Genomic DNA, 15,879 nt, shown 5'->3' with positions numbered 1-15,879 from the left:
TGCAACAGGCAGGACTTGGTCAGGCTGAAGCTGGGAGCTGAACCCAGGTTTCCGGTATGGGTGGTGGGAACTGAGTCACTTGAGCCATCAGCTCCTGGGGTCTGCAGTGACAAGCTGGAACACAGAACCAGGTGTCCTGATGTGGGAGGCTAGGGTCGTACAAGGGAGGTGACTGCCTGTTCTGCACACAAGGCACGTTCTTGTCCCTGCTTTGTCCCTGGTGGGTTCAGATACTGCTGTGGACACTCCCGGGAGCCCAGCTTGCTGCTGCTGCACCCATTTCTGCTTCCATGCAGACAGAAGGTCCAGGCAGCTGGGATCTGAGATGACAGGGCCACCAGGACTCTGTTTCCAGTTGAGGACTGGGTTAGATTAGTGGGCCTCAGTTTTCTCTGGGTTCCACACCTGCCCAGAGAATTGTGACTCATGGGTGCTGATGGTAGGCACCCTGGGTTCAAAACAGGCATGCCATTCAGTCTGGCCCTCATGGCCTGGGGAGGTGGACCTGGGCACGTGTACAGCCCAGGGTGGTGCAAGCTGGGCACCTTTCTGTGGGGGCTGTCCACTGCAGATGACCCCTTTGGCTCAGCCATAGAGTGGTGGCTGCTCGTGTTGGTCACTGACCAACACCAAATGGTCCTGGCAAGTGTACCTGCTTAGGTGATGATGGCTGATGCATGACACGGGGCCAAGCCCTCCCCGTGACTCTGCTTTTTAATATGTATGACATGACTCCCCCCTCTGCTCTTGGGCATGGGTACCATGTGGGGCACCTGTCTCCATCTGAGCCAGCCCTGTATTTTTGGGGTGCAGCCTCCGTCCTCAGGAGGGACAATGCCAGTGGTGTTTCCAGGCAAGGATGTGGCAGGAGTGAGATCCAGAGAGGCAGACCCGGTTGGAGCAGGGCTCTTAAAGTTCACTGGCTGGAAACATGCCCCTTCTCTCACGTTGCACACACCGCACATCTACCCAGCCCGTGCACCCCCAGCAACCCACAGCTCTGCCCTTCCAGGTGCTGGACTTCACAAGAAAAGGGGGACAGAAGCTCGGGGAATGCATGTTCAGGTTCATGCCGCGCAGAGTGAAGCGGAGGGAAAAAAAAAAAAAACACCAACTCCCAGTTGTCTTTTGCCAGGCAGGAGAGTCCGCACTCTCGGAGTTTAGTGAGGCTAGGGTAAAAGAGGGGCTCAGGCAGTGTTAGGAGGGGACGACACGGCCATTGGCTACTCACAGGCCTCCAGCGCTTGATCCTGGGAGGCGGCGGTCGAGTAGGGTGGAGTCTTTGTAGCTGCATTAAAGTGGAAACTGCAAACATCAGTGCGTGCCGAGTGAGCCTGAAGCATTTCCACACATGGACCCGGGGCCAGAGCGCCTACAGCTACTGGAGCCAGTGCCATGGGGCCTTGCCTGCCGCCTCCCCGGCCCTGCTCTCCTCTCCTCTGCCATTCCCCACACAGGACAAGGGGATCATCTGAAACACTGTGGGACTGTGCCACATCCATTTTCAAGCCCTCGGCACCTCCTCTTGTTCAACCTCTAAGGAGTCCACTCTGGGTAAACCCCCCACAGTGGCCCCAAAGTCCCACGCCTTGTCTCCTGCCTGCCCCTTGGGGTACAAGGTCCCAGCCCGTTCCAATAATCCCCTCAAAAATGTATGTCCTGGGTTTTTTGAGACCCTGTCCCGGTGAGGTGCTGCTTCCAGTGTTCCCACTGCCCAGTGCCCGGGGGGCTTTGCGGGGAGTGTCTCAGCTCTCTGCCCCATGGTGACCCCTCTGATGGATACTCCCTGTGCCTGCAGAGGGATGTTGCTGGCAGTTGAAAAAGAAAAGGACTGGTGCAGGAAGCTTGGCCCTGGAGACCAGGATCTGAAGGCTAGCCCTGCAGGACTCTGCATCTGAAGGCCTGCGGCTGTCCCCTCAACAGCCTGTACACTGGGATGCCCTGCGCAGGTGTGGGGATGCTGGGTAAGGCAACGGGAGTCAAGATGCTGCTCTCCCTGGCACATGAGCAGGGAGCTGGATGGGAAGTGGAGCAGTCAGCACCACATTCAATGCCAGTACTTCAGGAGTTGGCTTGCTTCGCTGGCCCCATTGCTTCAGTTCTAATCCAGCTCTCTGCTCGTTGACCTGGGAAAGCAGTGGCGGATGGCTGAAGTGCTTGGGCATCTGCGTCCATGAAGGACACCTGGATGAAGCTCCTGGCTCCCATCTTGGGTCTGGTCTGGCCACGGTGGGTGGATGGGACCGCTTAAGAGAATAAACCAGCAGATGAAAGACCTTTCTCTCTGTTTCTGCTTTACTTTGCCTTTCAAATAAAATCTTAAAAAAAAAAAGGGGGGGGGACTGTAAGCTCAAAATATACACTGCAACATAGAGACTCAATGAGCAAAAAGAATGTAAAGCACATCAATAAAACATTTTATATTGATTACATATTGAAAATGATGATATTTGAGATGTATTAGATTAAATACACCATTAAAAATAATTCTGACCTGCTTTACTTTTTCCTTTGAAAGAAAAACACAGAGAGATCTTCCATTCACTGGTTCACTTCTCAAATGCCCACGACAGCCGGGACTGTGCCAAGCCAAAGCCAGGAGCCTAGAACTCCATCCAGCTCTCCCACGTGGGCGGCAGGGCCCGAGTGTCTGGACAGGCCTCTGCTGCTTCCCAGACTGTGTGTGTATTAGCAGGAGCCAAGTGGGAGTGGAGCGGGGGCTCCAACTGACATGGGATGTGGGCAACCCAAGTAGTGTCTCAGCAGTGCCCCCTGCTCCCCTCGTGCCTGGTCCCTCTGCTTTGGGCGACTACTTGCCACAGGCTCACCATCCCACTGCTTCCCCTCACTGGCCTGGGCTCTTCCCATCCTTGTTCAGCAAGGTTGGGGTGGGGAGAATGGGGGGTTGGTGGGAGGGTACCATGAGCGGAGCTCAAGAGGCGCTCCTGGTGGGCTCGCGACCTCACACAGCCCCAGCTGCCCCACTGCAGCCTGTCCAGCCTGGGAGGGCTGGCACGGACCTGGCAGTACTCCAGGCTTTTGGTGTGGGGCAGTTCAGACACGGGTGATGGTGACTGCTAACAGGTAGTCCTGCCCCCAATCTCTGCACCTGCTTCTAGAGTGGATTTTAAAAAGTAACACATGCTCAGGCATGCCACCTGCATGCTGACACTGCCCCAGGGGAAGGCTGGGTTTCCTGTGGGGTCTTCTGAGAAACAGCACGGGCAGAGGGATGCTTTGTGCCAGGGTAAAAAGCCTCCATGGCTGGGCCAGCTCTGGGAAACTGCTGCTTGCTGTCTCGCTCACTTTGGGACCTTGAAATCAAACACCCACCCTGCTCCCCTGCCCAACCAGGACAAAACCTGTATGTACTATTTAATAAAAGTCCCAGGCATATTTGAGCCCAGACTCCCTTTTCCTGCAATAGCCATTACTATCCCCTGGAAAATGCCAGCTACAGCGTCAGAGTCCTACAGCCTCTGCTACATCACGCTCCACGTACTCCTCCCTGGGCCCCTGTCTGCAGCACACAGGCTGTCCCCCTCAGCTCTCACAATTTCTCTCCCAAGCCTGGGGTCTGGTGTCACCCTTGTTGCCCAACAGGTGATCAACTGAGACATCTGGCTCCTGCTTCCCCACACACGCGAGCTCCGCCAATGTCCATTCTCTGGCTTCTGCAAATCGCTTGTTTTCACAACTGTTGTTGGGAAGTGCTATTCTTCCACAATGTTACGTGTGAATGCTCAGAGGACAGTGGTCACCAGGCTGTGCCCAGCCTAGAAGCTAGCAGAGTGAGCCCAGGCAGATGCAGACAACAGCAAAGGCTCTTACGCTGCCCGTGTCTTGGTGCAGTAAGAGCAAGACAGACAGACAGACCCCGCAAGAGCAGCAAGAACCAGGAAACCACACTGCCCCGGCTGACATAGGCAGTTTCCCTGCAAGCTCTCCAAGTACTAAGGGATCAGTCACCAGAGAGGGAGATGTGGGCACTAAAGCTGAGCAGACTGGTGCCGGAGCCCGGGACAGGGACACAGAGTGTGCGGGGGAACTCCCAGGGGGTGTGCACTAAAGCTACCCCAGAGACTGGGAAGAGGAGGAACCGAGCGCTGCCCCTGGTTAGCAGGACGCCTGCCACGCAGTGTGCAGTGGGGCAGGCTCTGGTGAGCTGTGCTGAGGCTGGGCCAGGCCCACCTGGTGAGGGCCAGAGGACTGAATGCTGGCCATGGGGACTGTGGCTTGAGGTTTTGGACACTAGGGTGTCTGGCCTGCAGGGAGCCCTTCTGGGCCCACTGCAGGAGCAGGACCACAGGCTGGCTGGGTGACTGGCCACCTGGCAGGTGCCCTGGGCCCAGGTGCAGTGGGCACCTGTGTCTGATAGCGCTCATGGCCATGGAGAGCCAGGGATACAGGGCACACCCCTAGGATGAAGCCCTGTCTCCTGGAGGAAGGCGGGGCAGACTGACTGAAGTTTCCCATCCATGTCAGGGTGTGGAGTGGATGCCAGCTGGAGGAAACAGGTGGAGGAAGAGTTGAGACATTTTGAGTAGGTTATAGCGATGAGTGGGACTAGTCCGGATGTAGACAGAGGCTAAAGACAGCTGCTGGGATGTGATCAACTCAGAAACACAGTCTTTCCCACAAGGACACCCTTGATGCCAGGATATTGAAGCTGGCATTGAACATGGGTACTCCAACAGTACAAAGGGAAGCCAGTGAAATCTGCAGCGCTGGCCAGGAGTCTGTGATGGCCAAGCCTGGAGGCCAGGGGCCCTTCTGCCCCCTTCAGTGGGTAGCAGTTCTCTGTCTGGTGCTTGACCCTCCCAGCTCCCAGGACAGGACCTGGCCCAGGGTAGGCTCCTGTGTCACTGGCCTGAACGACGTGCTTGCTCTTTCTTGGACAAGGACACAGACTGGAGAGAAGTTAGGCCCCAGGGGAGGGAGGAGTGACAGAGCTGGGAGCCAGGCCCCGGGTGTCTCAGTTGTGTGTTCCAGTCTCTTCCTGCTGTTGCAAGATGCACAGAACATGGAGAGACCCGGGTGCCTCCGTGTAGACACCACATCTCACTCGACCCTCGGCTCGCTGGCTGGGTCTAAATATCACCGCCTTGTCTGCCGTCTCTTGAGTCAGTTCAAACAGACGAGGCCCTTGGCAATCTGTGGTAGAGAGGAGCCCAGCTCAGTGAAGACGCATCTGGGCTTCCCGGGCTGGGCTCAGGCTGGGCCAGGACAGGCAGGGAGGATGGGAGCAGTGGGAATTTCGGTGGTCTGCACAGTGCACCTGCTTTCCTCAAGGTCACAGTTACCAGCAGAGGCCGTCTTACTACTGCAGCATACAAATCCTCCCATAGTTATGGGACAACTGCCTGGGGGGTAGGCTTCCAGAGGGGAGCCAGTCCCAGTCTTTGTCCTTAAGGAAAAGGAAAGTGTGGAGGTGGACCTGCACCATAGAAAAACACCTTTTCTTTACATGTCTAGGGTATTTCTGGGTTAAAAATCCAAGACACGTATTTTGAGTCGGGAAGACAGGGCAACACATCCCAGCTCCATCTTTTCTGGTTGAGTTCCATGTCGACTCTGCTGCTAGGGTGAGTTCCTGAATTGAGTCTCAATGAACTTTTCATGAAAGAGGAAGAACTTCCAAGCCATAGGTCCTGGTGCAGGGAGGCCTCCCCTCCCTGGGGAAGGAGTCACCTGGGGTCCCAAGGGTAGGATGGCTTGGGACAGGACCACGGGAGGGACAGGACCATGGGAAAGCCTCTCTCTCCTTCTCGTGGGGCTCATGATTCTCCCCAGGAGGGGTCGTGCAAATTTGAGAACACGTGGCCATCAGCAAGCTGCCTTTGAAGTCCGTGGCATCGGACTGGCGATCTTTCCTCCTGTTTATAGGACGTGTCTTCCATTCAAAGCACTTGTCTTTTTTTCTTTGAACCACACACTCCCTGGTGAGACAAGTCCGACAGGATTATTTCCTGTGTAGAGATAGGAAACGGGAGGCCTGGACAGGTTAAGGGACTCGCGTGAGGTCACGCTGCCAGTGGGAGGAGGTGAGACAGGCCCACGGTGCTGTACTTGCTGATGGCAGCCCTCTCTGACGCGGCTTTTCTGATCCTTACCCCTCGGCTCAGCGGAGATCAGTGCCTTGCAGAGGAAGCTGGCGAGAAGGGGACTGTTGCCATTTCCTTCCTTTTTTTGGTAGAACTTGCCGAAGGAGCCGTGCGGTCACCGGCTCATTCACCCAGGAGTGGCATTCGCTCTGTGCAGGCGGGAGGGGCTGGCGGGGGTCAAAGCAGGCCTTGACGGTCCGGCTAAGACACGTGCATTGCTTCTGAGCTTGGTGGCAGGGACATCACCTGGGACCCAAAACGACGGACCCTGGAGGCCTTGGTGTGGGGCGTGGGGAGAATGGGTTCCTGGCACACCCACGGTCCTGTTGCCACGGGCTTGACGTTGTCTACTTCTGAGCGGGCTCTGGCTGCCTGACCGTTGGGAGGTGTGGACCCGAGGCACAGCAGACATGGGGTCCCAGGGAAGACGGGGGCTCCTGGGTCTTTGCCAGTGTCTGCCCGGCCACCGGGGCTTGCCTCCATCAGCCATGAGAATACATTCATCGGTATGAAGGCCGCGTTCGTTCGTGAGGACGGTAGCTGATTTGCAGTTAATTTGTTGATGCGGCAAAAACAATTGTTTTTGAAAGGTCAGAAGGGTTAGTCATGTTGGAAGATCAACATAATTACCTGGCAGCCTGGGCCAAGGGGCGCCCCTTGTGGGGCCGCAGTGTGGAAAACGCTCACCTGCCCACTGCTGACGCGGGGGTCCCTCCTGCTGGGGTACTCCCTAGCTCCAGGAACCCTCCATGGGGAACAAGGCAGCTACTCTACATCATGGAGGACAGGCGTCCAGAGAGGGGGAGACGATGGGGCTTTGGGAGAGGCCAGGGGCTTGTCCCTAGTTCATCATGAGCCAGGGCAGGGATCCTCCGAGTCTGCACAGGTGGGGGGAGGTGGGAGTGCATCCCTACTTCACTCCTCCCCTGGTTGGGACTAGCCCTGCAGGGCCCCTGGAAGATCAAGACTGAGCATGCCCATTTCACAGCTGGGTAAACAGCACATATAAAAAGGAAATGTGGAAATTAGCAGGGGGCTAGGCAAGACCCCAGGCTGCAGGGCTGGGGGATGGTGTGAGCAAGGAGAGGAAGATGGCAGGTGCTCTGGGCACAGCAGGTCTGCCAAAGGTCTGGGATTGCATACATCCTGGGGAGGGCTGGAGAAGGTGGGTGTGCCCTTGGGCAACTGGTGCCCAAGACAGCTGGCCCAGCCTGCAGGGCTGGTACTGATGCCTTTGTGTCCAAATTGTGTTCCAATTGTCGTTTTCCCAACAGTCTCCTGCCTGGCCTAAGTTGGGGTCCTGCCCCGGGTTTTGTCCCTGCATGCTCCTTAGTCAGACAGCTGACTGGGAATGGAGGGCGAGGCTGAAGAGACGGAGCCTGTGGTCTAGCCCTGTGGCTGTGGCATGAGCCCAGGGCTCACCTGGTTAATTCTGCTGGCTAGTAGCCACTTCAATGCTCTGACCTGCACGAGAAGTGGGTCCGACGCTTCACAAAGGGCCTGGGGCTGGGAGCAGGGCTCCTGTGTGCCTCAGGCCTGCAAAGCGGCTATTATGCAAGGTATGGAAATAAAAGAGGCTTCCTTTGATAGGCCTCCGAAAAGGAGCGCATTGAAGTGGCATTTTTGTAGAGTGGCTCCTTTGAAATGCCCAACCAGCTCTCTCGGGCTCAGCTCTCCTGACTCCCATGCTCCACGCTCCGCTGTGCTTGTCCCGCTTGTTAGGGGTGGCTATCAAATGCCTGCATCCACGTTAGGGTTTCAACAAGAACAGCTGCAAAGGACCAGCCCTTGGGGTCTAGGGGGCACATGCTCAGTGCCCACGAGTTACTCAGTATGGCTGCCCACCAGGAGGGGAGGGCATCCGTTAGCCCTCATTCTCCTGAAAACACCCCCCCTGGAAACTACACGTGGAGGGGCCCCTGCCCTGCAACAAGAATAAAGCGTGACCACCTGGTGAGCATCCCAGGGCACCTGGCGTGGGTCACATGGCACTCATGCTTTCCCATGGGCTGCTTGGACACCTCTGGCGTGCAGACTCTGTCATGTTCCCATTTTACAGGTGGGGCAGTTTAAACCTGTCACACCCCACAGCAGACAAGCCAGGGGGACCGGGCTCCTGAATGAGGGTGTCACATGTCCCTTGAGTTTGCTGTCTGGAGGGACCTGCTGCAAGGGTGATGAGCAGGGGCTGGAGACTGGAGGTAGCCCTGGGGTGGGAGGCGTTGGGGAGAGGGTGGGCTTAGGCTCGGACCATGCTCCTCGGCTGGGTAAACCCCGCGCACTTGGAGCCGTCGCACCCTGGTTCCCAGCGAGCCGCTGCGTCACTGCCCGATGTTGACAGGAGTAGTATTTTGTCGTGGCGCTGGCTAATTTGTAGTGGCATTTGTGGTTTGAAGCCTTGTCAGGCTCCCTGATTACTTCCCGTGCAAGGAGCCCGGCTGACGGGGAAGTTCACTTGCTGAACAAAAGCAGTGAGGCAGCTGCGAGGGAGGGCTGAGTCGGGGCCGGTGACCCTGGCTGCTCCGGGAATGGAGAGGGGTGGGGAGGGGGAGGGGAACCTTTTGTTTTCAGCCTTGTGCAGGTGCAGGGTCTGAACAGGTGGTACCCGACTAGTGGGCAGAGGTGGGCAGGGGCAGGGAGCCCTGCTGGCATGTGCCATGTGCTGTCCAGACAGAAGCAAGAGACAGATCTGGCTGCTGCCTAGTCTAGGAGAGCCATGAGCCATCAAGGGTGCTGGGTGACAGCCCAGGAGGCTAGAAGAGGAGCTTCCAGGGGAACCTGCCACGACCTAGGCCCCCTGCTAGGGACTCTCAACCTTAGGTGTTGAAACAATCACAATAACCCTGCCAAGGTGGATGAAGACACTGAGGTTGTATGGGGCTGCCAAGATGCCCACGTGTCTTCTGTGAGTGGTGACAGGGGTAGAGAGGTTGCGAGGTGGCTCGCATTCTCCCAGGGCCATTGTTCCCTTGGCATCTTTTGCCCCCCTCTCCGGTGAAGCCAGTTACATAGCAAGGTTTATCTCCGCTGCCATCTCATTTCACCAGGCCCATGTCTCTCCTTAGCGGGGACTGGAGGACCAGGGCCAGCCCCACAAAACCAACACCCATTTATCATCTCCACTGCCAACAGCACTCCAGCAGGAAGTGCAAACAGCTGCCTTCTCCTGACTTTGCAGGGCCCTGTGCCTCGCTGGTCACGTTCAAGGCTTGGCTCCTGTCCCACAGCCAGTCTCTACCCCACCATGAGTAGCCCTGTAGGGGGAGCTCCTGCCCTGCTCTCTTGGGCTTCTGCCTTCCACAACACCCACACCCACACCCACACACACACACACACACACACACACACACACACACACGCTCCAGGGAGTCCTTCCCTTCCTTGCCCAGATTCCTGGGTATCCCTCAAGGTTCTGTTCCCTTCTCAGATCACAGTTGTTGGGGCACCCCTCCCTCTGTCCCTTCCTTGGGAAGGGGCAGCCCTGAGGGCTCACATCTGGAGCCCTGGCGCCTGGCATGAGGCCTGGCACACACATGGTAAAGGGCAAAGTAACCACTTGCCCCAGGGAGGGAAATAGCACCAAAGTGCCGGCCAGGCCATGGCCGAGTGCCCAAATGGTGCCAAACCAGCTGGCCGCTGTCCCACCGTCTGAGTCACTTTGTCCCTGAGACAACCTCCCTGGCGTGCTTCTGATCGGTCCAAACTCTCAACCTGGAGATGCCCGAGTCTGACACGTGGAGCCCCAGGGTCATCCCCCAAAACAAGTGGCTTTTTGAGTGCAGTGCAAATGGTGGGGTGCTGGGAAAGCTCAGATGTGAAACATCTCCAGATTCCCCCAATGTGACTGGTAAAGCTAGATGGGCAGATATATGGGGGTCTTCACCTTCCGTTGGAGCAAATGGATGGAGCAGCCCTGCTTAAAATTCCCGGACCCTGGCATGCACTGCTATCCATGTCAGGGTCTGCCATCCACCGCCTCGGAAGAGTTTAAAATCCTAGCTAATAGGTTAACAACTGTTTTTCTTCCGCTTCAAATGAAGAATATCAGAAAGCGGGGGGAATATGTAGCTCTCCAATTTGTACGGACTGCACACAGCTCCCTGCAATGTGTGTTTGACAGGACTGACATTTTGTACCGCTGTGAGATGGGAAAACGTGTGACATTTTTATTCATGGTGGCGTACGCCCTTGTAATGATCAGCTCTGGTCGATGTGCTTACCGCAGCAGCCCCTGAGCCCTCGGAGAACAAACAGGAGCCCAAGGTGCCAGCAGTTCGACTGCCTTATTAAACACCGCCAGGATCCTAACGAAGACCAACTGCTGGAAAATCTCACTGTCAAATCCTCAAGGACATTGTCAGCGCACAGCTAACTGCATATATTCTTCATTTAAAATACTGGAATCCAGCATTGTACCATTACAGCCGAGGGGAGGGGCGCCCGCTCCAGCGCTTCCTCCCAAGCCCCAGATGTGGCTGCCTGGAGGCCTGGTGGGCTCCAGGGCTCAGAAAAGGGGCAGCGGGGACGGCTGACTGACTTCCTGTAAAACCCGGCCCCACCTTGGGGGTTCAGGGGAGGGGTGGGGGGTGCAGAGGCTGGAAGTTACAGGGCTCTCACGATCTGAGCAGCTCAGGCAGCCAACTGGCGCTGGGCGCGTTCCCACCCTGTGCGTGCGAGCCGAGGCGAGGCTGTATAATTAGGAACTGCAAAGCCCCCGTCCTGTCCCCCCCCCCCCCCCCCGCCAGCCATCCTCTCCTAGGTGCGGCCCGTTACATCCTGCAACTTGCTGCTAATCAGCCTTCAGCTCGGCACCAGGCCTGAAGACATCTGTAGGAACGCACGGCCGCCGTAGGGGTCACACTTTGGTGGGGAGGGGGGGGCACCTGCCACGTCGCTGCTTGCCCTCACCTCGCAGAGGCCTCACGGTCAGCACGCAGCAGGGCACCCTGTGCACTGACGGATGGGAGCCCCGTTCATTTGGCAGACCCTTGGAGCCTCGCGTGGTTGTGAAGTGAGGGGATTTGGTCCATGCTAATGCCCCAATATGTTTATTTGTAAATATGTATTATTTATGCAATGCCTCAATTTCCATCCCTCCAGCCCCAGGATGCCCAGACCCACTATGCTGTTTATTTATGGGGTCCTTGGTGCAACAAGCCTAACAAGATGCCTGTGTGGGGTTCCTGCAAGTTTGGAACAATATTGTGAGTGGGTGGTACAACTACTGCAAGCTCGCCATGTGGCCCGTGCACACGCTTGCATCTTCAGGGGCTGACCGCAAAGTCGGTTTAACATAACGTTGCACATCATACTTGATGGGGGCAACCAGGGGACACTCAAGAGCGGGCAGCCTGGTAACAGTCCACGGCCTGGGTGTCCTGCTGCCTCTAGACTGTCCCTCAGACCTCATTAGTGCATGGAGGCTGGAGACCCCCAGCCTCGTACCATTCTGCCCACTGGGTCCAGGCTCCTAAGCATCCTCACGCACACCCAGTGAGCGGGGTCAGTGTTGTACTGCATCTTGTCCGGACCTTAGGAGGTGACATCCGTGGCCTGCCACTCCTCCCCACGGCAGCACAGCTGTGCTGCCTCCCTGGCTCCAAGTCACCTGAAGACCCTGGTTCAAGAAGCCCCAGGGCCTGGCCACTACCTACGTCTACAGTGTACCTCCTTGCTTGCTGGCCCTCAATCTCTCTACCTCAGCTCCATTGTCCCTGAAAAGTCACCCCCCTAGCCTGTGCTTATTATTCCTTCGAACTGAAAATCCATGCCTTCTGGCTCCACTAGATACCTAACTTTTCTCTCTAGATCCAGCTGAAATGTCACCTCCGAGAAACCTTCCCTGGCTTCCCCAGGCACCCTCATCCCCCTTATGCCAGCATGCATGTCCACTGGTGTTTCTTTTTATACAGGTTTTGGTGAATCCCTCCCCTACAGACTGAGTGCCATGAAGAAGGGATCTCACCCCGTTCCCCTGTGACCTAGGGGCCCTGGACAGGGCTTGGCACCCAATAAGGCTCACTGTCTCCTGAATGCGGCAGGGGATGGATGAAGGCACAGAAGTGTAACTCAGGGTTCTGCCTGCCAAGAACTCAGAGACTGTGGGACTACCAATCAAAATGATGGGAGGTAGATATAGCAAGAGGAGCTACTAGCTGGGTACTGTGGTCAGGACTGTGGAAGGCTGACATGGCTCTGGCACCATGACTTCCCTTTCTCCAACCCTGCCTCTGCAGAGAGACAGCAGGCCCTGGGCGACCACATCCTGACCGCATCCCTCCCATGACACCTGTCAAGCTGCCCCTTGGCCAAGGTGCAACCTGCTCCTCATGTGCAAACACCACAAACTGACTCCCCATGTCAACTGCCCTGCATACACACACGGGAACCCACCCTAAGGCACCTGCAGGTGAGCATCCCCAGGAAGGAAGGCCACAAGGTGGCTGTGGCCCTGGAGTCACGTGGCTGATGGGTAGAATCTGGTTCAACCTTCTAGGCAGTGCCTAGGATGTGGGATGGGCTCAACGGTCCTTTGGGAGACAGCCCTCTCACAGGTTCTTGTCCCATCCTGTCACCACATCCTGTGCAGTACCAACATGGGAGAGAGCATTTCAGGATACCTGGAGCTGAGCTCCCTGATGACAAACCTGCCCAGGCAGAAGTACTCACCTGGGTTAGGGACCCTACTGGGGCAGGGATGCTGCCCCTGCTCAGGGCAATGAGTAAGTAGAAGCAAGGCCTTTGAGTGTGAATCCATCCAATGGACCAGCGGATTAGGCTCAGATCTGCCCCCAATAAAAAGAGGGCAGTGGGGCACAGAGGGGGTGAGCCACAATTCCAGCATTCAACAAGAGTACCAGTTTGACTCTCAGTTGCTCTACTTCCAATCCAGTTCCCTGATGACGTGCCTGGGAAAGCAGTGGAAGAGGCTCAAGATCTTGGGCTCCTGCATAGAAGTGGGAAGTTCGGATTGAGTTCCAGGATCCTGGCAATGGCTTGGGCCATTGTGGCTATCTGGAAAGTGAACCAGCAGATGGAAGATCTCTCTGTAATTCTACCTTTCAAAGAAGAGAGAGAGAGAGAAAGAGAGAGAAGGAAAGAGAGATGGACAGGCAGTGGTGGTGCTTCTTGCTGTAGTCTAGGGAAGAGGATGTGAGTGAGGCAAAGCCTGCCTGTGTTGCTGCCAGGCAAACAGTGGACATTCATGAAGGCAGCCTCCCTGTGCCCTCACCCTGCTGGGTAGGCACCCTGGCTCCCACAGACTTATTCAGGGGACAAAGCAAAGTGACACTGACCTCCACAGCCACCCTCATCCATGTCGCTGGATTCCCAACACGTCCCAGAATGTTGGCAGCCACAGCAAACGGCTCAGTGGCAGGTGGAACCAATGCGAAGGGCTCCCCGAGGGTGTAGAGTGCCCAGCTCTGGCATTGGGTGGGCATGGCTTTGAACTCCTGTTCTGCTGCCTGCTGCGTGACTTCCCTGAGTGTTGAGCTTACAAGGACTGCTGGGGACAATACATGAGATGACACTCGTGGCAGGGCCTGGTTCCCATACAGCAGGTACACACCACCCTGGAAACCACTTCTGTCTGCCCAACACCTTTCTCTTTCCCCTCCTCCTTCCACTAGTCCTGGCACTGCCAGGATGATAATTCATCTCACCTGCAGGCAATGCAGCCACCTCTTTGGGGTTGGGGACAGCTGGAACTATATGACAGGCAGCTCCTGGCACAGCATCCCACAGCCACAGTGCAGGAATGCCCCATGTGACTGCAGGCAGTGAGTGGACCCTGCAGGGGACTGTATTGTGGGATATAATTTACTGTCAATATTCTACATCTCATTTCCTCTCCTCTACTGGGACAAATCCCCTGCCCTTGGTACTGAGACATTTGATCTGAGCAGAGGCCTCCCCTGGTCTCGCTGAATCCAGCTGCCTACTCTTGGCCTGCTGGGCTCACCACCTTTCTGGCAGGGAGCTGCTTCCCAGCAGCTCTGATACAGGGCCTTTAGGCTTGGTTTGATCCCTTGCAAGGTTGCCCTGTTGTCCTCGCTGTTGACCATGGCAGGACCTTGGTCGCTCCTAAGGCCTGTCACTCACAACACGGCCCTGCCCATAGGGGCTCCTGCATGGACACAGGCCCCACAGAACATCAGGCACCTTGGTTTTTCCATTTCCTCTGTCTGCTGCCCCACATGGCTGTCCAAGGGCATAAGGGATGATGTTTATCTCTACCCTGAATCTCTCCCTTTTGGGCATTCATTTGTTCACCACTTGGCCACTCCCCAAAGTCCCATGGGCAGCTAGTGTGTGCCAGGTCCTGTGTAGGGCCAGGAGGTAAACCAGCATTGCCCCCCGCCCTGTCTAGGGACAGTGAATGCAGCAGGTGCAGAGCTGTGGGGTGACCCTGGGCATGGAGGGAAGAGGGAAGACTTCCCTAGTGGCAGAGACATTTGGGGTTGATACAGTGGAACCCCTCCAGCACCTGGCCCAGGGTCTTGGAGTACAGGAGATGCCCATAAAGGGCAGGTGAATGAACACAGAGATGCTGGGCCGCAGCTTGGCCAAGGGAAGGGCAGAGTCCAGCTGGGGAAGCCATGCTGGGCCCTGCACAGGGAGCTCAGCTTCGCCTCATTTCTTATTCACGTGATCAATGGGACCTTCTCTGGAGACCACACTGCAGGCCAATGATGCTGACTCCCCATTGCAGGCTGCCAGTCTGTGTGCCCCCAGCACAGTGTAGGACTCTAAGTAGAAGCACCCCCTGGGGCCCGGCGCGGTGGCGCAAGTGGTTAAGGTCCTCGCCTTGCACGCCTGGGATCCCATATGGGTGCTGGTTCTAATCCCGGCAGCCCTGCTTCCCTTCCAGCTCCCTGCCTGTGGCCTGGGAAAGCAGTCGAGGACGGCCCAAAGCTTTGGGAACCTGCACCCGCGTGGGAGCCCCAGAAGAGGCTCCTGGCTTCGGATTGGTATAGTATCGGCCCGTTGTGCTCACTTGGGGAGTGAATCATGGGACGGAAGATCTTCCTCTCTGTCTCTCCTCTCTGTATATCCGCCTTTCCAATGAAAAAATAATAAAAATAAATCTTTAAAAAAGAGAACCAGCAGATGGAAGATCTCTCTTTCCCTCTCTGTAACTCTTGCCTTCCAAATAAATAAACACATTTAGCAAAAGAGCCCTCTTGGTTTTATTTTCCCTAGAAATAACTTCTTCCTTCACCTCCTAGGGAGGTGCTTTCACCTGTAAGCCTTCTGCACAGGGCAAGGCACGCAGGAAACCCTGGGCCACGCTGGGCATGTGAACCCCACACTCCATGCAGTAGTTCCTGGGAAGGGATGCTGTGCTGTGCGGCTCGCACTTGGAAGGATGTGGGCTGGAGCCCCAGCAGCCGTCTCGCCCGCTGCACTATGAGGGGAGGCACAGCCAAGAAATACAACCAAAACCAAAAAGGAAAAAATTCAGACATTGGAAGAAATGGCCTCTTGCCATGATGTGATTCCTGGTCACACCATACCTGGAGCTGACATGCAACTTCTCTTTGGGGGTTCTGTACCTCATACCACACAGAGTTTTCCAACCTCTGCAGATGCCCAGTACAGGCCTGCCTCTGGTTCCTGGGACGGAGCGGACACCTGATACCCCAGATCTGCCTCTCACACACACCATTTTGTTTTTCCTGCTTCAAGCTGGACAACATAGCTTTGAATCTGACTGCTGCTTCCTGGCTGGGGAACCGCCACGGCCACACTGGCCTCCTCTCTCAGCCTCTTT

The 15,879-nt window shown here is 56.3% G+C and overlaps 1 protein-coding gene across 2 annotated transcripts in view; it reads right to left on the bottom strand.

Annotated features, from left to right (window-relative positions):
* The window catches only part of DENND1A (DENN domain containing 1A), a 486,903-nt gene that overhangs the window by 16,725 nt on the left and 454,299 nt on the right, over positions 1 to 15,879 (bottom strand). Inside the window, exon 20 of one of the 2 annotated variants that reach the window (XM_040963819.1) lies at positions 1,232 to 1,288. The exons of the other annotated variant lie outside the window; for it this stretch is intronic. Coding sequence (XP_040819753.1) covers positions 1,232 to 1,288 — 57 coding nt within the window. The remainder of the gene's footprint in view (positions 1 to 1,231; positions 1,289 to 15,879) is intronic. 2 annotated transcript variants of the gene reach the window in all.

This window comes from Ochotona curzoniae, unplaced genomic scaffold (assembly GCF_017591425.1).
Source record: "Ochotona curzoniae isolate NIBS_2020 unplaced genomic scaffold, NIBS_Ocur_1.0 scaffold_3208, whole genome shotgun sequence".
NCBI classification, from domain to species: domain Eukaryota; kingdom Metazoa; phylum Chordata; class Mammalia; order Lagomorpha; family Ochotonidae; genus Ochotona; species Ochotona curzoniae.
This window is presented reverse-complemented; position numbering and strand designations above follow the sequence as displayed.